The sequence below is a fragment of the Polypterus senegalus genome, chromosome 13 (genome assembly GCF_016835505.1).
Source record: "Polypterus senegalus isolate Bchr_013 chromosome 13, ASM1683550v1, whole genome shotgun sequence".
Lineage (NCBI taxonomy): Eukaryota > Metazoa > Chordata > Cladistia > Polypteriformes > Polypteridae > Polypterus > Polypterus senegalus.
In genome coordinates, this window is record NC_053166.1 from 143,694,548 (window position 1) to 143,718,907 (window position 24,360).

The 24,360-nt window shown below is 40.3% G+C and overlaps 1 protein-coding gene across 1 annotated transcript in view; it reads left to right on the forward strand.

Moving 5' to 3' along the window:
• grin2aa (glutamate receptor, ionotropic, N-methyl D-aspartate 2A, a) overlaps positions 1 to 24,360 on the forward strand; it is a 351,755-nt gene that overhangs the window by 143,018 nt on the left and 184,377 nt on the right. The window contains 1 exon segment of the mRNA XM_039774586.1: positions 915 to 1,507. Within this exon segment, the coding sequence (XP_039630520.1) occupies positions 915 to 1,507 (593 nt within the window).

Here is a 24,360-nt window from a genome sequence, read left to right on the forward strand (position 1 = left end):
AGCAGGGAGATTTGCATTGGGTGTGACGAGGATGGACAGGATTAGAAATGAGGACATTAGAGGGTCAGCTCAGGTTGGACGGTTGGGAGACAAAGTCAGAGAGGCGAGATTGCATTGGTTTGGACATGTGCAGAGGAGAGATGCTGAGTATATTGGGAAAAGGATGTTAAGGATGGGGCGGCACGGTGGCGCAGTGGTAGCACTGCTGCCTCGCAGTTAGGAGACCCGGGTTCGCTTACCAGGTCCTCCCTGCGTGGGGTTTGCATGTTCTCCCCGTGTCTGCGTGGGTTTCCTCCGGGCGCTCGGTTTCCTCCCACAATCCAAAGACATGCAGGTTAGGTGGATTGGCGATTCTAAATTGGCCCTAGTGTGTGCTTGGTATGTGGGTGTGTTTGTGTGTGTGTCCTGCAGTGGGTTGGCACCCTGCCCGGGATTGGTTCCTGCCTTGTGCCCTGTGTTGGCTGGGATTGGCTCCAGCAGACCCCCGTGACCCTGTATTCGGATTCAGCGGGTTAGAAAATGGATGGATGGATGGATGTTAAGGATAGAGCTGCCAGGGAAGAGAAAAAGAGGAAGGCCTAAGAGAAGGTTTATGGATGTGGTGAGAGAGGACATGCAGGTGATGGATGTAACAGAACAAGATGAGGAGGACAGGATGATATGGAAGAAGATGATCCGCTGTGGTAACCCCTAACGGGAGCAGCCGAAAGAAGAAGTGCATAATAGTTCATAAATGATCATTTATGCTTCATTGTATATCGAGCATAAACCTTGACAACCTTTAGGAAGTACCTGGATGAGATGTTGGGACAGCTAATCAAATGAGCATGATGGACTGCATTATCTCCTCTTATTAATAAAATTTCATATATTCTTATTTTCTTATATTTGTTTTATCTGTCCTTTCTTTTTAGGATCAGATGTCCACGTTCTTCCAGTTTGGAGCTTCCATTCAGCAAGAGGCCCTCCTGATGTTAAATATCATGGAGGAATATGACTGGCATGTTTTTTCCATTGTGACTAGCAAATTTCCGGGCTACCAGGATTTTATTAGTATCCTAAAAAGCACTGTAGAAAACAGCTTTGTGGGATGGGATTTACAGAACACCATCACGCTGGAGGCGGTGGCCGGAGATACAAAAACTCAGATTCAGCTCAAGAAGATCCAGTCGTCTGTGATCCTGTTGTACTGTTCCAAGGATGAGGCCATGTACATTCTGGAGGAAGCACGCTCACTTGGCTTAACTGGGTTTGGTTATATCTGGATTGTCCCTAGCTTGACGACAGGCAACACTGAAATCACCCCGGATGAGTTCCCGTGTGGAATGATTTCTGTTTCTTATGACGACTGGGACTACACGCTGGAGGCCCGAGTCAGAGATGGCCTTGGAATTATAACTACTGCTGCCTCTGCCATGATGGATCAATATGGCTTCATTCCAGAGGCAAAAACAAATTGCTATGGGCAGCAAGAAAAAAATGACATGCCTCCCAATAGACTGCACAAGTAAGTTGTCTTCTGGTCGCTGCTGTCGTTTGATAAGTGGATTGTCGTAGCATGTGGTATAAAACAATACATTTATATCAGAATCAATGAACGTTTTATGATTACACCAGTTGTGCACCAGCCAAACATATTTGTGCTTTAAATTACAGATCTTTTTCAGGGGATCAGAAGTCATGTATCATACCATGCATTGTAGCTGGTATACATCTACACGTATGCCACTCCAATCCATACTTTACATTGGATTGGCACTATACTTTATGTCGGGCCACATGGACATGCTGATTTTATCTCCTCTGAACTGAATGTGGGGCTGAGAGCTGTGTGTTGTGTCCGTGTGATTTCTGGTGCAAGTTGAATTCATTTGCAGTATTTGCTCCTAATACTAAGGTGGTCATACAGTACATTTTCAGGCCTTTTTTCCTTCCAAGGGTTTTTTTTTTTTCCTATTTTTTCATCTACACTGTGTTTTGCATTTGAGGAGCGTGTCTGGTGTACTGCATCAAAGGAGAAGTACAGGCTGAGTTAAACAGAAGTAATCGTACAGAAAGTCAGGATTTGACCAATGTAGTTGACATGAATAGTAAATAAGTAAGAACAGTTTATCAGAGAGCAAAAAGATAAAGTACAGGAACAGTTTAGTCTATCACTCAGGGGCTAGCCTGTGAGTGTTCACCCTTGGAAGAAAGTGGGGATCAAGAGTACATTCAAAAGAGGAAGACATTAAGAAAGAAAGAAAGAAAGAAAGAAAGAAAGAAAGAAAGAAAATCAATCAATCAAGCCAACAGGACTTAAATTTCAGTATAAATAAAGACACATTCAGAGTGTAATTTAACATCCCTGAGTTGTGAGAATATCATTAATGACAAATTTATATGCTTGGACACGTTTAGCAGATATTAAATAGCTATTGTAATTCCTGTAAATGTATACTTAATTGTATATTTAAAAACAATGGTTAAGCAGCTCACAATCCAAATATTAAAAATGAGGTTAATATAATGCAAATCCTGTTGAAATGTTTGGAGGCCTGCTTCAATGAGGTCTGCCCATGTAAGGCCTATCTATACATGTAGGAAATGCCTGCTAACTCAATACTTCAAGCTCTGAACTGGAGGAGGAGGAGAGCCTAATTTATGGTAGAAAACTGGGAAATCTTGAAAAAAATAAAATATGCATGCCAAAGTACCATGGGAGGGGGATTTAGACGAGAGAAGTAGAGGTAGGTGAATTGCAGTTGGATATAAGAGGTACACAACCCACAATTGAAGGTGTCCAGATTTTTTTTAACCTTGCAGTGCTGGATAGGAACTCTGATAATGGTAAGCTGAGGTGGTAAGCAGGGATGAAGAATCCCCATGGACCACTCCAGAAATTGTCCCCTAGAAGGTGAGCTGTAATGATAGTGGGCAACTCGTTAATTAGGAACATTGAGACTCAGGTTTCAGATTCTTGTACATTAAGGTCCCTTGCTGGTTCATAGGTAGGACAGGCTTCTGGTTACAGAGAGAGTACATCCAATTGTCATTGTCCAAATTTGACTTAAGTAAGAGCAAGTTCTACAATCCAAATTTATTTGTTTGGGTAATAAGCTGAGGAGCAGTGACAAGCAGCCTCCCGAGAAGTTCTGCCTATTACATGTGCCAGTCCAGGTAAGACTAATGAGATTACCAGGCTTAACACATGGCTCGAGTCTCAGTGTACATTAGAGGGGCATAGGTTTATGGAACACTGGCATGACTTCAAGAACAGGTGGGACCTGCACCAACATGATAGGCTGCATTTGATGGATTGGGAAGGCCTATAACTAAGTTAGTTGATGATTGCTTTAACTAGGGGACTGGGACAGAAGGGAGTTAAGGATATGTAATGAATAAAACTTCACATGAAAGAAAAAAAGTAGTATAGATACAAATATACTGTAACAGTTTTGAAATTTCTAACTGACTGTTAAAAAGTAAAAATCAGTAATGCATTAAACATTTCTCACCTTAATGTTAGTAGTATCAAGAATAAGTTGTAGTTTTATGTAGTCACCCATATTTATGAACTATGCTCATTATAGAAACCTGGCTGAATGTGAGAGATGTGAATAAGTATATGTGGTTCCCCACAGTCTTGGTTTACCTGTTTCCTGGGCCATCAATAGTCATGAACCAAGAATAGACTAGTGCAATGAGGACACAAGCAACAAGACAGAAACAAAGTGCTTAATGTATTGTATTACGACCTTTTTCCCTTCCAAGGTTTTTTTTTCCCTATTTTTTCATCTACGCTGTGTTTTGCATTTGAGGAGCGTGTCTGGTGTACTGCATCAAAGGAGAAGTACAGGCTGAGTTAAACAGAAGTAATCGTACAGAAAGTCAGGGTTTGACCAATGTAGTTGACATGAATAGTAAATAAGTAAGAACAGTTTATCAGAGAGCAAAAAGATAAAGTACAGGAACAGTTTAGTCTATCACTCAGGGGCTAGCCTGTGAGTGTTCACCCTTGGAAGAAAATGGGGATCAAGAGTACATTCAAAATAGGAAGGCATTAAGAAAGAAAGAAAGAATGAAAGAAAGAAAGAAAGAATGAAAGAAAGAAAGAAAGAAAGAAAGGAAATCAATCAATTAAGCCAACAGGACTAAAGGAAATTTCAGTATAAATAAAGACACATTCAGAGTGTAATTTAACATCCTTGAAGAGAACAAGGACAAGGCATGTGAGAATATCATTAATGACAAATTTATATGCTTAGACACGTTTAGCAGATATTAAATAGCTATTGTAATTCCTGTAAATGTATACTTAATTGTCTATTTAAAAACAATGGTTAAGCAGCTCACAATCCAAATATTAAAAATGAGGTTAATATAATGCAAATCCTGTTGAAATGTTTGGAGGCCTGCTTCAATGAGGTCTGCCCATGTAAGGCCTATCTATACATGTAGGAAATGCCTGCTAACTCAATACTTCAAGCTCTGAACTGGAGGAGGAGAGCCTAATTTAAGGTAGAAAACTGGGAAATCTTGAAAAAAATAAAATATGCATGCCAAAATACCATGGGAGGAGGATTTAGACGAGAGAAGTAGAGGTAGGTGAATTGCAGTTGGATATAAGAGGTACACAACCCACAATTGAAGGTGTCCAGATTTTTTTTAACCTTGCAGTGCTGGATAGGAACTCTGATAATGGTAAGCTGAGGTGGTAAGCAGGGATGAAGAGTCCCAATGGACCACTCCAGAAATTGTCCCCTAGAAGGTGAGCTGTAATGATAGTGGGCAACTCGTTAATTAGGAACATTGAGACTCAGGTTTCAGATTCTTGCACATTAAGGTCCCTTGCTGGTTCATAGGTAGGATAGGCTTCTGGTTACGGAGAGAGTACATCCAATTGTCATTGTCCACATTTGACTTAAGTAAGAGCAAGTTCTACAATCCAAATTTATTTGTTTGGGTGATAAGCTGAGGAGCAGTGACAAGCAGCCTCCCGAGAAGTTCTGCCTATTACATGTGCCAGTCCAGATAAGACTAATGAGATTACCAGGCTTAACACATGGCTCAAGTCTCAGTGTACATTAGAGGGGCTTAGGTTTATGGAGCACTGGCATGACTTCAAGAACAGGTGGGACCTGCACCAACATGATAGGCTGCAACAAGACAGAAGCAAAGTGCTTAATGTCAATCAATTTAGTATCCAATAAATAGTGTAGTGCAATCAACAAATAAATAATCTAATAAATCTATATATACAAAAGTCAATGTGTGTATGTATGTACAGTTAGGTCCATAAATATTTGGAGAGAGACAACTTTTTTCTAATTTTGGTTCTGTCCATTACCACAATGAATTTTAAATGAAACAACTCAGATGCAGTTGAAGTGCAGACTTTCAGCTTTAATTCAGTGGGTTGAACAAAAGGATTGCATAAAAATGTGAGGCAACTAAAGTTTTTTAACACAATCCCTTCATTTCAGGGGCTCAAAAGCAATTGGACAATTGACTCAAAGGCTATTTCATGGGCAGGTGTGTTCAAGTCCGTCGTTATGTCATTATTTAAGCAGATAAAAGGCCTGGAGTTGATTTGAGGTTTGGTGCTTACATGTGGAAGATTTTGCTGTGAACAGACAACTGTGAGCTCTCCATGCAAGTGAAAGAAGTCATCCTTAAGCTGTGAAAACAGAAAAAAACATCCGAGAAATTGCTACAATATTACGAGTGGCAAAATCTACAGTTTGGTACATCCTGAGAAAGAAAGCAAGCACTGGTGAACTCAGCAACACAAAAAGACCTGGACGTCCACGGAAGACAACAGTGGTGGATGATCTCAGAATGATTTCCATGGTGAAGAGAAACTCCTTCAAAACAGCCAACCAAGTGAACAACACTCTCCAGGGCTTGGTCGGCGTATCGATATCCAAGTCTACCATAAAGAGAAGACTGCATGACAGTAAATAGAGAGGGTGCACTGCAAGGTGCAAGCCACTCATAAGCCTCAAGAATAGAAAGGCCAGATTGGACTTTGCTAAAGAACATCTCAAAAAGCCAGCACAGTTCTGGAAAAACATTCTTTGGACAGAAGAAACCAAGATCAACCTCTACCAGAATGATGGCAAGAAAAAAGTATGGAGAAGGCGTGGAACAGCTCATTATCCAAAGCATAGCACATCATCTGTAAAACACGGTGGAGTCAGGCAGTGTGATGGCTTCGGCGTGCATGGCTGCCAGTGGCACTGGGACACTCGTGTTTATTGATGATGTGACACAGGACAGAAGCAGCCGAATGAATTCTGAGGTGTTCAGAGACATACTGTCTGCTCAAATCCAGCTAAATGACGTCAAATTGATTGGGCGTTTCATGATACAGATGGACAATGACCCAAAACATACAGCCAAAGCAACCCAGGAGTTTATTAAAGCAAAGAAATGGAAAATTCTTGAATGGCCAAGTCAGTCACCTGATCTTAACCCAACTGAGCAGGCATTTCACTTGTTGAAGACTAAACTTCAGACAGAAAGGCCCACAAACAAACAGCAACTGAAAGCCGCTGCAGTAAAGGCCTGGCAGAGCATTTAAAAGGAGGAAACCCAGCATCTGATGATGTCCATGAGTTCAAGACTTCGGGCTGTCATTGCCAGCAAAGAATTTTCAACCAAGTATTAGAAATGAACATTTTATTTCCAGTTATTTCATTTGTCCAATTACTTTTGAGCCCTTGAAATGAAGGGATTGCATTAAAAAAATGCTTTAGTCGCCTCACATTTTTATGCAATCGTTTTGTTCAACCCACTGAATTAAAGCTGATAGTCTGCACTTCAACTGCATCTGAGTTGTTTCATTTAAAATTCATTGTGGTAATGTACAGAACCAAAATTAAATAAAAGTTGTCTCTGTCCAAATATTTATGGACCTAACTGTATGTATGTATGTATGTATGCTCCAGCATCACTGGAGCGATTTTCATGAAACTTGGTACACATGGTTTCTTAAATTACTGTAGGGTGAAATCAGCCCTAACCTACCCCCTTATGGGTAGGGTGGGGGGTGATCTTATGGTCTTGTATGCATGTTATTATCCAGTAATCACTCAGAACGACCACCAGAGGGTGAACTGGAGGTGACTGCCAGCATGTTTTATGTTTGAGCACCACCAAGCCCCTGTTGCTTTTGAAATTAAATAGAGTTCTACGCGTGCAAGTGTGTGGGTCTGTCCGGCCCGGAAGTGAGGCATAGAGTTGGGGTAAGTGCTCCAGCTCTGAGGATACGCAAGCAAGGCCAGCACAATGGCTTAAGGAAACCTCCTAAGAAAGAAAGACAGTCACTTAGCTGCTAATGCAGAAACGATGCGAGCATGTCGGCAACACAAATCCTCATAGCAGAGAGAGGCCCAGAGTAGTTCTGACGATTTCAATACTTTCTAGGATCCCGTGATTTTAACAGCACAGGCTTACACAGTTAGTATATATATATATATTAAAGGTCACTATGTGCATGTATGTATGTATGTATGTTCTAGCATTACTTCTGAATGGCTGAAAATTGGTACACATGGTTTCTTAATGGTCAACTAAAAATACTGTAGGGTGAAATCAACCCTAACCCACCTCCTTCTGGGTATGTTTGGGGTGATCTTGCGGTCTTGTGTGCATGTTATCATCCAGTTGACACTCAGAGCTACCACCAGTGGGTGAACTGGAGGTGACTGCCAACATCCTTTATGTTTGAGCAGCACTGCGCCCCTGTTGCTTTTCAAATTAAATAGAGTTGGCCGGATCTGAGCATCAACTGGATGATAACATAAATACAAGACCGCAAGACAAGCACATTAGTGAGTCTTTATTGTTTGTTAATTTTTGTTTATTTTTAAAGTTGTGGGGTTCTTTAATTATGTTTTTCTTAAACAATTAAAAAAAAACACTTTATTTTCCTCACGGGCAATGCTGGGTATTTCAGCTAGTAATCCATAAAAACAAGTATTCTTTGTGGGAGCTAAAATCATCCAAAAGAATGTTAAAACTGAAATAAAATCACAGAAATAAAATGAAGTTCTTTTTCTCTCTAGTCTCCTGTGAGCCACAGTGCATCTTTCATGCCTAAGTCAAGCTCACCCACTGGGTCTTCACAGTGGAGCTGAGATACCGACGGGTGCAGTCCTCCATCAGTCAGCTTTGATTCAAGCCACCTTAGCCGGATCCATAGGTTGATCTGCAAAGCCAATGGTCATTCCTTTTCTCTCCATGTTCAATAGAAGCGACCCATCCATGGACTGCTGTTCCTTTCGCTCACTGCAGTGCCTTCCAATCGTCTTGTCTCCTGCCCACTGCCTTGGCTACCATACCCTCGTTTTTTCCATCTTCCTGCTTGATTTTTCTCCTATTTCTTTGTTTTTTTTTATTCATTGATCCTTTCTTTTTTTCTCTATTTCTAGTAACACTTTAGTTTAGGTAATGCAAGAATGCATCTATTACTCATTTACTCTTTTGTAACAATACCTTAACAAAAAACTTCTTTTGGTCTTCAGAACGCTTAGAAAACATCAGTAGATTGGTTATTCATTTATGTGCAGTGCGCCATATTGATATGCTGGCCAAACGACTTGTTAATATGAAGGATTCACAGGTCTTATACTAACTAGCTGTGTAAGGCCGTGCTGTAAAAGGCCCGGGGTCCTAGACACTATTGAAATTGTCAGAAAAAAACTGAAATGTAGAGACGTCAGGTAATTGAAAGGAACAACTCTGGGTGTCTTTCTCCTAGGAGGTTTAATTTTACAGACGTTCTTGCATCGCTTGTGCATTAGCGGCGGGAGAAAAAGTAAAAGAGATACTGTTTTACCGATGTTTGCGGCTAAGCGACTTTGTCATTCTTTTGAGGTTTTGTGTTGCTGACGTGCTGGCCTCACTTTTGTTATTAGCGGCTAAGCGAGTTTTCTGTTTCATCGGAGGCGGAACCCTTATCCCCGACTCCATCTCTCACTTCCGGGCAGGACAGACAGACACACACATTCCCACGTGTAGACGTTTATATATAAAATATGGAATACTTAAGAGAAATGTGTCTCAGTTAAGCCACCTCATACCACAAGTGAAATTTTGTTAGTAGGTCACATTGCAGAGATAAATAACCACAATGTTAATGTAGAAAAAAGGTTTACAATAAACTCATTCTTAACCATAGATAGGTGACCTCAAAATCAAAATCAAGAAGGATGACTTTGTGGCCAACTTCCAAAAACAAGGGACAGTATGGCACACCAAGACTCTTCCATTTTTGGAATAAGTACCAGTGTGCTAAAAAGCCCAAAATTGTCAACTTCTCACAAGCTACTGATAATAGAGGAGGATCTGTCACACACTGAGAACTGAGACTTAGAGACAAACTGCCAGAAATGAGCAACATAGTGGCAAATGCCCAAAATGTTAGATTTTAGGACATATATCCCAAAATGATGCTTAGTAGGGACCATTTGGCAAACACTGTTGGACATCATGAGCTTTGATAATGTCCACTCAGTACACAGATGAAAACCCAATGAAGGCCATAAACTTTCAAGGAGCCAACAAAGACCAACTTTGTGATAATCTGATAAAAATGAGTGACGCTCTAGTAAAATGCCCAATGTGATCAACTCTTTGAGACAATGAAAATAGACCTAAAGGCTGTCACATTAAGACAAATTGACAAAAGAGTTGGTAAAGGAAGAGTAAGAGGGGCGCAGGAGGAAGACAGTTTGGTCCTTAGCTATTATGGATAGAAAATCAGTTACTTGAGTATTTCACTACAGCTGTCTATGTTAAATATCAATGAATAATAGAATGTAGTAAAAAGTAAATGTAGAAAAGTAGAAGTAAAAAAGTAAAATGTAATAAAAGTAAATAAAAAATGAAATTACATTAATGCCTTGTCAAAAACAATATTACGAATTACTTTATTCTCTAACTTTCATTCTATAAATGTTGCTGTTTTGAATTTTTGTTCGCATATTGCTCAGGATATCTTTCTCCTCATTTATTGGATGATTCTCTTTGTTCTTGACTTTATTATGATTTGTTCATTTTCTTTCTTTTCATGTTCTTTATCAGAGGTTGCCACGGTTGTTCTATCGCAATCTAAAATTTAATGTTCTTGAATAGATAATTTGCTTTTCTCCCTTGTCATTATAACCGACTGCATTGAAGAGCATGTTTGTAGCACTGAGAGTGTCATGGGGCGGTACAGATAGAGGATGTGTGCAGTAGGAGTAATGATTGGGTAAGCAGTGTGGATCTCAACCTGTGGGGCAATCTTCGCGCCCCCTTTTTGTTACTTCGCGCCCGCCCCACAGGTTGAGAGCCACTGAGTTAAGTGCTATTCCACCTCCAAGTCGTTAGATGGGTGCTCCTGACACGGATAGCATAGAGCAGAGTACAGCAAATAGAGGAAGAATAAATCGTCCTGTGTGAAGCCGATGCCAGCTCATTGCGTGTGCTCTCTCTATTCTTATCACAGTTTCTAAACACTGGCTGGATGGAAGAACCGCAGCTCTCCGACTCTAACCCTAACCCTAACCTTAACCCTAATTCAAAATGAGAGCCATCACAAGTTGACTTTCCAATAAAATATGGTTGTTTTAAATCAGTGGTTCACAACCAGTGGGGCAGGCCACCCTGGGGGGGGCGCAACGTAACAAAAATGGGGGCATGAAGATGTGAAAAAAGAAAACAAGAATCAAAAAAATAAAAAAAAACATCTGTTGAAACCAAAACAAATGAATTTAAACTACATTCTGATACTAGAACAATAAATATAGAGTTAGATAGATGTCGATAAAAGTTAAGTATCTATAATAAAATATGCATCTACATTTCAAAAAAATGTTAGGGGGGGCGCGATTAAAACTGTTATGAAAACTCTTAAAAGTTGAGAAACACTGTTTTAAATGTAAAGTGACTGACAGGATAGTTTATGAAGCCAAGAACACATGTTAGATACAATTGTATGTACCCCGTCCCCTCTTGTGACAGGTACTTTATTAATATCACAAGTATGTAACTGTTTATCAATAAGGCTTTTGTGGCCCAAATTCCAGGCCAACTAAACAGTCCATACATACAGTATGAGTCTCTTATGGCAGGTACTTAGTGTTTTGTTCCTAGTTTCCAGAGTTAGGCCCACTTCCTGCTGTATACTGGATGTCAGCCTGTGTGAAGGTAGAGTTTACTCCTTGTCCTGAGCAGTAAGTGAACTGCCACCAATCTGCCTCTGTCCCTTTCATTTGCTCCTGGTTCACATGACCAGATGTAATGCCTAGATCAGCGTTTCTCAGCCCTTACGTATTTGCGATCTGAGTTTTCATAACAGTTTTAATCGCGCCCCCCTAACGCTTTTTGAAAGGAGCCTACTAATACCAATTTGTTCTTTTTCAATTAATGATATATCATAGATGCATATTTTATTATACCTACTTAACTTTTATCGACATTTATCTAACTCTATATTTATTTTTCTAGTATCAGAATGTAGTTTAAGTTCATTTGTTTTGGTTTCAATAGATGTATTTTTCATATTTTCGATTCTTGTTTTCTTTTTTTCACATCTTTGCGCCCACCCCACAGTTTGAGAACCACTGGTCTAGATGAGCCTTACGGGATGAGGTTCCCTGAAGGTTGCTTCCAATGAACTTATTGGGTAGATCTTAGCTCAGAGGACTTTCCGTCTTCTCCTGAAATAAAACAGACAAAAGCTCAAAGGCATCTGGAACTGCTCTCTAGCCCCCCCTACTGGTTCTACCTGTGGTCATGTATTCTGCCCAGTGAACACTAACAATAATTAAAATGGACAAATCCTAGCGAGGTAATGAAACAATGAGAGGAGGCTACATGTCATAAGCAGTACAAATGGCTTAGAGTCCACTTTGTGCAGTGGCTGTATGGTGTTTTGTTGGCTACCTTTGACAGATGGCGTTGGTCATTTGCTGTTTAATATCGATGAGTTTGCTGATTGCAGATTTTAGCAATTTCTTCCATTTGAATTCTGTCTGACACATCATGAGGCACCACACTGCCTGTGACTGAAATATGACTCATGAGAGACTATCACCGTCTGTACCTTGAAATCATTCTCACGCATACACGCACACACACACACACACACACACACAGAAAAGAAAACAGAAAAAAAAAAAAACAAAGTAAAAATAACCCCATGCAATAAGGTGGACACAGCTGCCACGTCATCCCCCAGTAGCTGTCAGGAGTCGTGTTTTATTCTGCAGACATGACAAGGCTCCTTCGTCAACCTCCACACTCCTCACAATTCAACTACGCCTTCTCCAAATAAACCTGCCTTCTGGCGTCAGCTTGGCATGGAGGAGAAGGTGATCCAGATGGCACTACTTCAGAAAGGATAGAATGCAAGTAAATATGCTTCCTCCGGTAATTGGAGCCTTTGTAGGCTAAACAAAGTGGCACGAAAAAGACCTTTGGTGGAGGATTGTCCTTCTGGAGTGAAGCCATTCAGGGGGTGACTTTGTAGCAATTGGGCCATTAAAAAAAAAAAGAATAATAATAAGAGTGCCTGCCCTTTACATTGAAATAATCCTGAGGGCAAACAATAGGTTATATAGATAGATGGACATTACGGTAATCCATCCAATTTTTGAAACTTTTTCATTTTCTTAAAGATCTTGGAATCCAAGTGTATTTAAAGAATCCATTTAAAATAAAATGAGAAGTGTAGAGTGCATGGAGAAAAAGAAGGCAGCCATTAGCACCAAATATGCTGCTGTCTAATGCCAAGGCTTCAAGGAAGGGGGCAGTAAGCAGACATGTGGGGGACGTGGGCACTTCCTTACAGATTCTCAGTAGCAGGTCTGCTTGATGCCAGACTTTAGCCAATTATGTAATATTACAGATGCAAGAAAACAGTAGGTGAACCCTTTAGAAATCCCTGGATTTCTGCATTAGTGACTAATAAAATGTGGACCGATCTTCAAAATTATAGACACACACAATCTGACTAAGCTAATAACACAAAAACAGTTCATTATTGAGCACATTGAGCAATCTTTAACAGTGAAGGCCTAAAAGAGTAAGTGGACTTCTTCAAAAGCTAACTGCAGTTTCAATTAAGTAGATAAGATTGGAGATGTGGGTTGTATAGGTGCCTTGCCATTTAAATAAAGACACACACAGCCTGATTACTGACACATCTGTTCTCCTCAAGCAAGACTGGAGATTGTGAACCATGTCTCGATCCAAACAACAGTCACAAAACCCCACAAAACACATTATAGAGATGCAGTAAGCCGGTAAAAGACTACAAACGCTTATTAAAGACCTTGATGTTCATCGGTCCATGGTATGGCAAGTTCTCTCTAAATGGAGAAAAATTAGGACTGTAGCTACTCTCTGTAGGAATGGGCATCCTGTAAAGACCACTCCAAGAACACAAAAGACCATTCTGAAAGAGGTGCAAATGAATCCAAGGGTGACAGCAAAAGACCTTCAGAAAAGTCAAAAACCGCGAAAGTCTTTGTTCATGTGTCCACTATCAGTAAAAGAAAAATGAACAAGAATGATGTTCATGGAAAGACACCACCAAGGAGACCACAGTTGTCAACAAATAACAACAACAACACCATTTATTTCTATAGCATATTTTCATACAAATAATGTAGCTCAAAGTGCTTTACATGATGAAGAAAAGAGAAATTAAAGACAAAGTAAGAATTAGAATAAGACAACACTAATTAACATAGAAGTAAGGTCCGATGGCCAGGGAGGACAGAAAAAACGAAAAAAACCTCCAGACGGCTGGAGAGAAAAAATAAAATCTGCAGGGGTTCCAGGCCACGAGACCACCCAGTCCCCTCTGGGCATTCTACCTACCATAAATGAAACAATCCTCTTTGGATTTAGGGTTCTCATGGAAGGGCTTGATGATGATGGTCATGCAGACTTCTGGCTTTTAATCCATCAATGTAGGAACATCACGGTGCTTTAATTAGGTGGAGGTGGCACAGATGGCCACCACAGAAAACAGGGAAAAGAAACAGAAGAGAGATTAGGGGTCAGTACGGATTTTAGAGCCACCATGAACAGTTATTATAATGAATTGAATATACAGAGTATCAGGATTAAATGAAGGTGAAGTTATCAGAAAGCCATGTTGAAGTAATGCTGCTGTATGTCCTAAGTTTGTATTAGACTACCTGGATGTTCCATAACACTTCTTGGTAAATGTTCTGTGGATAGATGAGACAGAAGTTGTCACAAATGCACAGTGCTATGTTCAGAGGAAAAAGGGCGCTGCACACCAACACTAAAACTTCATCCCAACAGTGAAGCATAGTGGAGGGAGCATCATGGTGTTTGGCCTGCTTTGCTGTCTCAGGGCCTGCATACTTGAACAATGAATTCAAAGGTGTATCATGACATTTTATAGGTGAATGTTAAGGCAGCACTGCATGACCTCAAGATTAAGAGAGGCTGGGTGAGGCAACAAAACAATGGCCCAAAGCACACAAGTAAACCAACTAAAGAATGGCTGAAAAAGAAGAAGATCTGTATTTTGGGATGGCCAAGTCAAAGCCTGACCTTATCCCGATTGAGATTCCATGGCAAGACCCAAAAAGGACTGTGCAATCAAGACAATCCTGAAATATCAATGAACTGAAACAGATTTGTAGGGAGGAATGGTTGAAAATTCATACTCAACATTGTGCAAGTCTTATTAAGAGCTAGAGTACTAGGTTGTTGTACCGTGTTAGCCATTATGAATGTAGTGAAAAGTCAAGCAAAATGACACCTCTTATTGGCTAACTAAAAAGATTACAATATGCAAGCTTTCGAGGCAGCTCAGGCCCCTTCTTCAGGCAAGATATAACCTTAAGCCTAACCCTGAGTACATCTTGCCTGAAGAAGGGGCCTGAGTTGCCTCAAAACTAGAAGCTAGGGGAAGAGATTGGTGGATGTTGTTGCTGCTAAAGCAGGACCCACATTTTATAAAAACCAGGGGTTCACTTAATTTTTCAAGCCTGCACTGTAAATGACTAGTCGATGTTCTTAAACAAAGACAAGAAAAGCACTTTTTGTGTGTTATAAGTTTAACTCACGGGTGTCGAACTCTGGTCCTGGAGGGCCGCAGTGGCTGCAGGTTTTCATTCTAACCGTCTTCTTCATTACTGATCAGTTTTTGCTGCTAATTAACTTCTTTTTGCTTTAGTTTTAATTTATTTGACTCAGATAGTCTTAGTTGTCCCTTTATCCTTAATTAGCAGCCAAACAATAACGAGACACAAAACAAGCTGTCACACGACCAGCTCATCTGTGCCCATCACACAATATCTGAAAATGAAGAAAGGTGATGGTCTCGGTAAGGTTGATCTCTCAGGTCACCAAAACATCTTGACGGTGCTCTTAGAAAAATCAACAGTTTTGGAAATGTTTTCTGTGGCAGAACGAGAGCAGCAACAAGCCATGGAATTAAATAACGGGTTTAATTAACAGCAAGAATCAGCTTCTCATTAAGAGATTGGTTGGACTGAAATTCCTTGGAGTTTGAAATCCCAGTTTAGCTACTCATCTGTTGGCTCGCTTCATGTCTCATTTTTGTTTGGCTGTTATTTAATGAAGAAAAGAATAACTTCAGAGGACCAAATACTTAAAAACAAAGCTATTAAAATGATGGGAAAAGAAGTTAATTAGCAGTGAAAACTGGTCACTGATTAGGAAACGAGTCAGAATAAAAACCTACAGCCCTCCAAGACTGGAGTTTGACACCCCTGGTTTAACTCTTTTACGGCGGATGTCGACTTTTGTCAAAAGTAAGGGTTGACGGTAGTAATCAACTCTAAACAGTAACAAAACCTATTGTTATGTTTTAGTTGGACTCTCTTTGCTGGAAGGGAAGTAAACTTCATTGGTTTGACTGAGATTCCCTGCGCTCGTGTGAGTAGCAAGGAGCAAACAATGGCAAAAATGGCATCGACATCAGGCGAGAAGTCGGAACGAGTGCGTAAGGCAAAATACTCTGTGCATATTATTACTGAATTGGACTCCAATTTTCACACAAGTGGTTGAAATCGAATGTGTGGTACCAGCATCAGCTGATCAGTCCCCAGGTGATCATGGTGCTGAACAGGTTTGTGTAGCTGGTGCGCCTATGGCAATGTTCACCTGGGTGGACAGCCGCTTACAATGACAAGAGGTACAAACCAGATTGTGATGCACTGCAACTTTAAGCACCGCTAACACCTGGCAGATGTTTTATGTTTATTTCAGTGTATTTTGCTCTGTGTGCTTTTGGAAAAAATATTCAGCCCTCAAAGAGTTAATCTGATTGTGTTTGTATATAACTTCGACTTAGATGAAGATAATTTTACTGGTACTCAGTGCTGATATTCAGTTTTAAAAACGTACTTACATCCAGCACATAACAAGCTCTGTGTTATTCCACGTCGTTCAAGGCAAGCTAGATGTCAGTCACTCAGTCAGTCAGTCATTATCCAACCCACTACATCCTAACACATGGTCACGGGGTCTGCTGGAGCCAATCCCAGCTAGCACAGGGTGCAAGGCAGGAACAAACCCTGGGCAGGGCGCCAGCTGTGCTGTGCTGTGCTGTAAACTTCCCTTCAGCAGAAGTAAAGAAATTGTGATATTTAACTGCATTTCAGAAAACTCCAATGACTCATTTCCAGGGACACGACGAGCTAGAACATATTATCCATGCATTAGACATAAGACAGGATTCAAACTCCTTATGGATAGTTATTGAGCTAGGACAGGAACTCAGTTACGAGGCAGCACCGACCCCAGTCAAGCAGTCAGTCTGCTGTCTTTGTACAATTCTTTTATTAGAAAGTCTCTTTGAGCTTGGAACCCAAATACTGTACTGTATGTGCTGAGAACTTAACAGAAATGAGCAACAGAGGGTTTAAGATAGAAGACAAGCTCCAAAAAGAATGTCACTAGGCTAGCAATTGAATTTAGGTCTCTGGAGCTGTTAGGCAGCACTTCCATGGTGCCACTGTGCCAATCAGCTTTCAGAAACCCAGGACAGGATATAAGACAGGAGATAAGCTTCACACTGAAATAGTGACTGAGTCTGCAAATGGCACCCAGACCTCTTGAGCTATGAGGCAACAGAGCTAGGCAATGCTTTACTAGGCTGCCCAGAAGACTTTCATGAGATGGTGCATTTTTATAACCTACTTTTTACATTAACGGTCCAAAGACATGCAGGTTAGGTGCATTGGCGATCCTAAATTGTCCCTAGTGTGTGCTTGGTTTGTGGTGTGTGGTTTGTGGGTGTGTGTGCCCTGAGGTCTGTTCCTGCCTTGCGCCCTGTGTTATCTGGGATTGGCACCAGCAGACCCCCGTGACCTTGTGTTAGGATATTGCGGGTTGGAGGATGACTGACTGACTGACTTTTTACGTTACGCAACATGCAGTGTATAACTCTGCCTTCAGCATCACATAATAATAAAGCAGCAGCACTGGGTGCAAGAAGAACGGCTCCTGGAATGGTGAGGAACTACAACTATCCTCTCAGCAGTCTGAGTTCTTTGCCTCCATTTCTGTATCTTTATTTTTCCATTAAAGTGCCCTGCTGTGGCAGAGCCTAAATATCGTGCCACTTTACCACTGAACAGCAGTACTGACTGTAAACCCTGGCAATGGAACCCCCACTGTGTGAGCAGCTCTACCAGCGTTGCCATTGAAACTCGATGCTTCCATTAATTGTCTGAGTTTTTCCAATATAAAGATGCACTGAGATGGAACTTATCCTGCAAGCAATAAGTATTGGGAAGTAATTAAACTGCACATAAACAATAATTTGCCTTATATTGAAACCCAGGTAACCAGAGCAGTATGGTGGAAACTCTACCATTGAGCCACTGGTACATTTCATTACTTTTCTTGGTAATCTTTGACATATGCTCACCTTTTCCATCTTACTGTGTGAAAACTGTCCAGCTAAAATGGATTCAAGGTGAAGTGCTGGAGGCTTTGAGTTTAACAGGCTAAGGATGATCAAGCAAAGATCATTTTACTTTCACTGGGCTAGGAAGGATGTTTTGAGCCTTGAACAGAACTCAGTGTCATATAACAATATGTCCGTTTTCTGAAGCCAAAGCAGAAGCTAACCCTGGAGGGGAAACCAGTCTAGCCAAGGCTCACACACTCAGGCCAGACAAATATAGAGTCACTAGTGATGGAGTTGTTGAAAAATGAACATTTGAAGAAACATGTGAAGAAAGCTCAGCTGTATTTATGAGATTTTTTACTTTGTAATAAAATGAAAAAGAAGACAAGAAAATGCCTTTTAGTGTGCCAGTCATTTGACAATCATCCTGAGGTAACAGAGCATTTGTGACACGCTAGACAATATTTCAGAGGAGGCTCAGCAGACTCAACAACCACAGCCGGCTTCATCTAATTAAATATCATCTGGAATCCATCAAAGAACATTAATAGACGGGAGTTCGTGTGACTTCGTGGATATTTACAAGAACAATGAGGACTTGCGAAAGCTATGGTGGGCTGCATACTGCAAGTGTCTTCTCTTTACTAAATATCGATACTACAGGTTTGTTAAACACGATTAAGTACAGAATATACAGGAATTCCATGAATTGTATATTAAATATATATGTACTGTATATTTAATAAACATATTATAAATATATATATATACTGTATGTATACATTAAATATTTCCATTCATCCATTATCCAACCCACTATATCCTAACTACAGGGTCATTGGGGTCTGCTGGAGCCAATCCCAGCCAACACAGGGTGCAAGGCAGGAAACAAAACCCTGGGCTGGGCACACTAGGGACAATTTAGGATCGCCAATGCACCTAACCGGCATGTCTTTGGACTGTGGGAGGAAACTGGAGCACCCGGAGGAAACCCACGCAGACGCAGGGAGGACCCGGGAAACGAGCTCAGGTCTCCTAACTGTGAGGCAGCAGTGCTCCCACTGTGCCACCATGCCACCCCTAAATCTTTCCTGTGTACTATATACAATCATTAATATATTAGTGCCATATGAACTACTGAATACCAAGGCTTTTAAGACCATTAAAAATAATTAAGTAATAATTAACACTAATTAAATAGTAATTAATAATTAAATAATGATTAAATAATAATAATAATAATAATAATAATTAAGGTTATTTTAATTTACCCAAACTCTTTAAAGATAATTTTATAACAATGCACTGTTCAAATCAGGTTTGTTAAAAAATCACTTCATCAAGAGATTTGGATTCAGTACTATCTGGTTAAAGTCTTTTACTGATGAATAATAGTTAACTGACAAGCCAAATTGATTTAAATTATACACTCACCTAAAGGATTATTAGGAACACCTGTTCAATTTCTCATTAATGCAATTATCTAATCAACCAATCACATGGCAGTTGCTTCAATGCATTTAGGGGTGTGGTCCTGGTCAAGACAATCTCCTGAACTCCAAACAGTGTCAGAATGGGAAAGAAAGGGGATTTAAGCAATTTTGAGCGTGGCATGGTTGTTGGTGCCAGACGGGCCGCTCTGAGTATTTCACAATCTGCTCAGTTACTGGGATTTTCACGCACAACCATTTCTAGGGTTTACAAAGAAAGGGAAAAACATCCAGTATGCGGCAGTCCTGTGGGCGAAAATGCCTTGTTGATGCTAGAGGTCAGAGGAGAATGGGCCGACTGATTCAAGCTGATAGAAGAGCAACTTTGACTGAAATAACCACTCGTTACAACCGAGGTATGCAGCAAAGCATTTGTGAAGCCACAACACGCACAACCTTGAGGCGGATGGGCTACAATAGCAGAAGACCCCACTGGGTACCACTCATCTCCACTACAAATAGGAAAAAGAGGCTACAATTTGCACAAGCTCAACAAAATTGGACAGTTGAAGACTGGAAAAATGTTGCCTGGTCTGATGAGTCTCGATTTCTGTCGAGACATTCAAATGGTAGAGTCCGAATTTGGCGTAAACAGAATGAGAACATGGATCCATCATGCCTTGTTACCACAGTGCAGGCTGGTGGTGGTGGTGGTGTAATGGTGTGGGGGATGTTTTCTTGGCACACTTTAGGCCCCTTAGTGCCAATTGGGCATCGTTTAAATGTCACGGGCTACCTGAGCATTGTTTCTAACCATGTCCATCCCTTCATGACCACCATGTCACCCATCCTCTGATGGCTACTTCCAGCAGGATAATGCACCATGTCACAAAGCTCGAATCATTTCAAATTGGTTTCTTGAACATAACAATGAGTTCACTGTACTAAAATGGCCCCCACAGTCACCAGATCTCAACCCAATAGAGCATCTTTGGGATGTGGTGGAACAGGAGCTTCGTGCCCTGGATGTGCATCCCACAAATCTCCATCAACTGCAAGATGCTATCCTATCAATATGGGCCAACATTTCTAAAGAATGCTTTCAGCACCTTGTTGAATCAATGCCACGTAGAATTAAGGCAGTTCTGAAGGCGAAAGGGGGTCAAACACTGTATTAGTATGGTGTTCCTAATAATCCTTTAGGTGAGTGTATAATGTCAGAAAACTCCTGATGCTTTAAAAAGAATGAAAATGAATATGATGTAGCCGTTTGCCTTTACCAGGCACGTGTGCATCAGCGGAAAAAATCCTTGAAAGGCTACTAATGTTGCTGGCCACAGGATTTTTCAGACAGACCAATAAATTATTTGCCTGTTGCACATGTATGAATCATTCAAACTGTACAAAATGCAATTTAGATGCTTACAGGTAAGCAACGCAACAAACACCAGGGAAAGCATCTCCTCTGTGTCCGTAATGTTTGAATATGGCTTTCTTGTATGAAGGTTCACCAATCAGGGAATGAGATGTTGCATTGAGCATTATGCAATTAGGGGAGGGCCAGGCAATAAACAAGAACCAATCAGAGTGCAATTGGATTCTGCATTTTCAAAACCAGGCATTTCAATCCATCCACACTGCCACACTAAGCTGTCGTTTTCAGAAATATGCAGCTTTGTAGTAAGTTTTCATGTCTCTGTTTTTGGTGGTTAAAAACTCCCAGGTGGAGTGAACAAAAGGAGAAAACAGAGATTTATGTCTGGATTTTTAAAGGAAAACATAGCAGTGTGGACAGAAACTCATTCTCTTTGTATTTCAAGGCAGTACACCACAGAGACCATTGTAGGATTTACTGTATATTCTTGCTGCAAAATCGTCCGCCAGACTGATGTTTACTCGATTTTGTTGTCCTCCTTAGCAAGTTACTTTGCATAAAGGCATACATATAAAAATAAGTAAAACTCTAATAATATCTGTAATGTTAGATTCAAGTTAAATAATTGTCTGCCTCAGCAGATACGGTATCTACAATAGGCACAAATTTAGAAAAAATGATATGTATTTTGCTTTAACATCAATAGTTTATAATAACAACCTGAACATTTGAGCATTTTAAGATTCAGTGGTTAGTGTTAGCGTCTCACAGTTCCCAAATCCCAGTTTCAGACCTTAAGCCTGATCACTGTCAGTGTGGATACCTTAAGCGTTGGCCCTAAATGTGGTATGCATTGCTATCACGAACATGTTCGTAGATTTTTGTGGTAGGTAAGACAGAACTTTTAAAGTAAGGTCATTCTCTCTAATAACAGAAATGGAGAGTGGAAACAAGCTGTATGTTGATTAGCACATGTTACTGTACTCTACGCATGACAATAATGACCCTATAAACCAATGTATACTGTAAATTTTAATTAAACATTTTCACATTCACCTGTAGACACATACTAACATATTTGTTATAATGGGGGGTAAGAGAAACATCCAGCTAGTTCCTCCATTCATCCCCTAACTGTGTTTGCCAACCTCTCACTATAGATGAAGGTGCTGTACACTGTAAATACGCACAGCACATATAAAATTTAGTAGTAGTAATAGTAATATATGGTTGGTTGTGGTAATGACAGATTCAAACAGCATATATTTTTGGGATACCAACTGGGTTGTCTCTTTTATTCATCCAAAGACAAGAGAGAAATAATAATAAACTCAATGAAAAAGGTGCGTCCTGCATGGGAGAAAAGAGAAGACAATGTTAGTGGCAGCGCCCCCTCTTGTCCTGGAGGGTTATTATAATCCTTGACAGAGCCTGTGAGGGAGTGCTCTGACACACAATCAAGATAAGTAATAGTAGTAGTAGTATTATCACTTGTTCAGAGTACAGTGACATTCTTACTTGCATATACAGTATATGAGTTATACAGGAAAGGAAAGCCATAGTCAAAAATATCTTGCTTTGTTTTTGTTTTTGGGTATCTTTCAGTTTATATTTTTCCACTATAATTAAAGAACAGAAAGTTGTTCAAAAATCAAGGCTTTGTTCTCTCTTCTTCTCTCTCTATCTTTTCATTAAATGCTCTCTTCCTGTCATGGAAGGTATTTGTTTTTTCTCACATAGGAAGTAAAGAGAGATTCTTCATTTTTAAGTTTTTTAGGGGCATTGAAAGCCCACCGATGATCTTGTTCTAGTTCAGGTCTCAAGGATTCCTTCACCTTTTGTTTTCCATCTTTAATCGTCTTAAGTTACAAAGTTGAGAAGGCCACCATCTAAATGTGTGTTAGTTTAATTGGCAATTGGATCTGTGAGTTTGCCCTGTGATGGAGTCGTGTCTCATGAAATGTTGGTTTCTGCCTTGTGACTGACTCTGCCTATCCATGAACCTGACTTGTAATTGGTGTGTTTACCGGAAACTTTTGAATGCAGAAATAACATTCCTTATTGATGCAAAAGCTGCCTTGTTTCTGTTAGAGGGTTTTTAAGCATGGAATTGGGAGACATGGAACTGATTTCTACCTCAGTTCTAGTCTCAGGTCATTTGTACACCTTCAAAGTCTTCTGCATCTGAGAAAATTATAAACTTTTGAAAAAATGATAAACATCAGTGTAAGGCATGATTATGTCTGATTGTGTCTATAATTAACTTACATCTCCAATTAATCAATCAATCAATCAATCACCTAACTGAGCAATCAGCTGGCTGAGGCTACAGCTTTCCCACAGTCATGGATCAATGAACAAACCAATTCAATTAAAAAACAATAATACTATCAACCAAATGAGCAATCAACCAATAAATCAAGCAATTGGCTGACCAACCAATCAACCCCTCAGTCAGTTAATTAACTAACTAACCAACCAATCAGCTATCTGAGACTCCAACTTTTCAACAGCACTTCACTGGATAAGCGAGTTTGAAGATGGATGAATGGTTGGATGGATCAATGAACAGACCAAATCGTCGATAATATTACCAACCAACAAATCAAGCAATAAACTGACCAACCAATCAACCCATCAGTCAGTTATAATCAATTAACCAACCAATCAATCAAATAACTAATCATTCATTAAACCATCCAATTCACCAAGAAATCAGTCAAAAAACTAAGTAACTGATCAATCACACTGCACAACAAAGTTTTCACTTCTTGAACACTGTTGGGTGTTTCTTATAGATTTTTGGGCACTGATCACGAATATCACATCACATACCGTTTCAGAGAAATCTTCAGTTTTGTAATGATTTTTTTCTTATATTTGTATCCAAACATTTTCACTCCCGTAAGTGACTAATCAACAACGGTTTGTGCAGCCTGGGCATGTCCAGGTTGGAAGCTGTTCTGTGGAAGTTGACATCCTGGGCATGCCTTGGCAGGTGTGAACGAGCTTGAAGCTGTCCCAGCATGCTATAAAGGTGGCTTGCATACATCGCTCCTGCTCATTTGGTTTATATAGATAGTCAGTGTGTATGTATAGTATCAGTATAGTAAAGTATAGTATCTGTAGCAATATAACAGTAAGTAAGCTTGATGCTATAGATGTTTTGGTGTCGGGCGATATGTCTTGTCAATGTCGTAACCGCCGTGATACATTCTGCTATATCTGTGGTGAATATACACTTGCGCTTCAGAGACGTTGGATGACTGCTCTTGTGAAGAAAGCTTATCATCTGTATTTTGGCTGCAAAACTGGTGATCAAGACAAGGAATGGGCGCCTCACATTTGCTGTGCAACATGTGCGGTCAGTCTGAGAGCCTGGCTCAGAGACACTCGAAAGACGATGCCGTTTGCTGTTCCGATGATATGGCGAGAACAGAAAGACCATGTGATGGACTGTTACTTCTGTTTGACTAATGTGTATGTTTCTCTGCCAAAAACAAGAAGTCAATTGAATATCCTAATCTGCCTTCAGCAATGAGACCCGTGCCACATGATGACAGTCTTCCAATTCTGAAACCACCAGAGGACTGGACCTTAGAAGAACCAGATGAAGAAACTGCAATGCAGGGTACTGACAGTGACATTGACCCAGA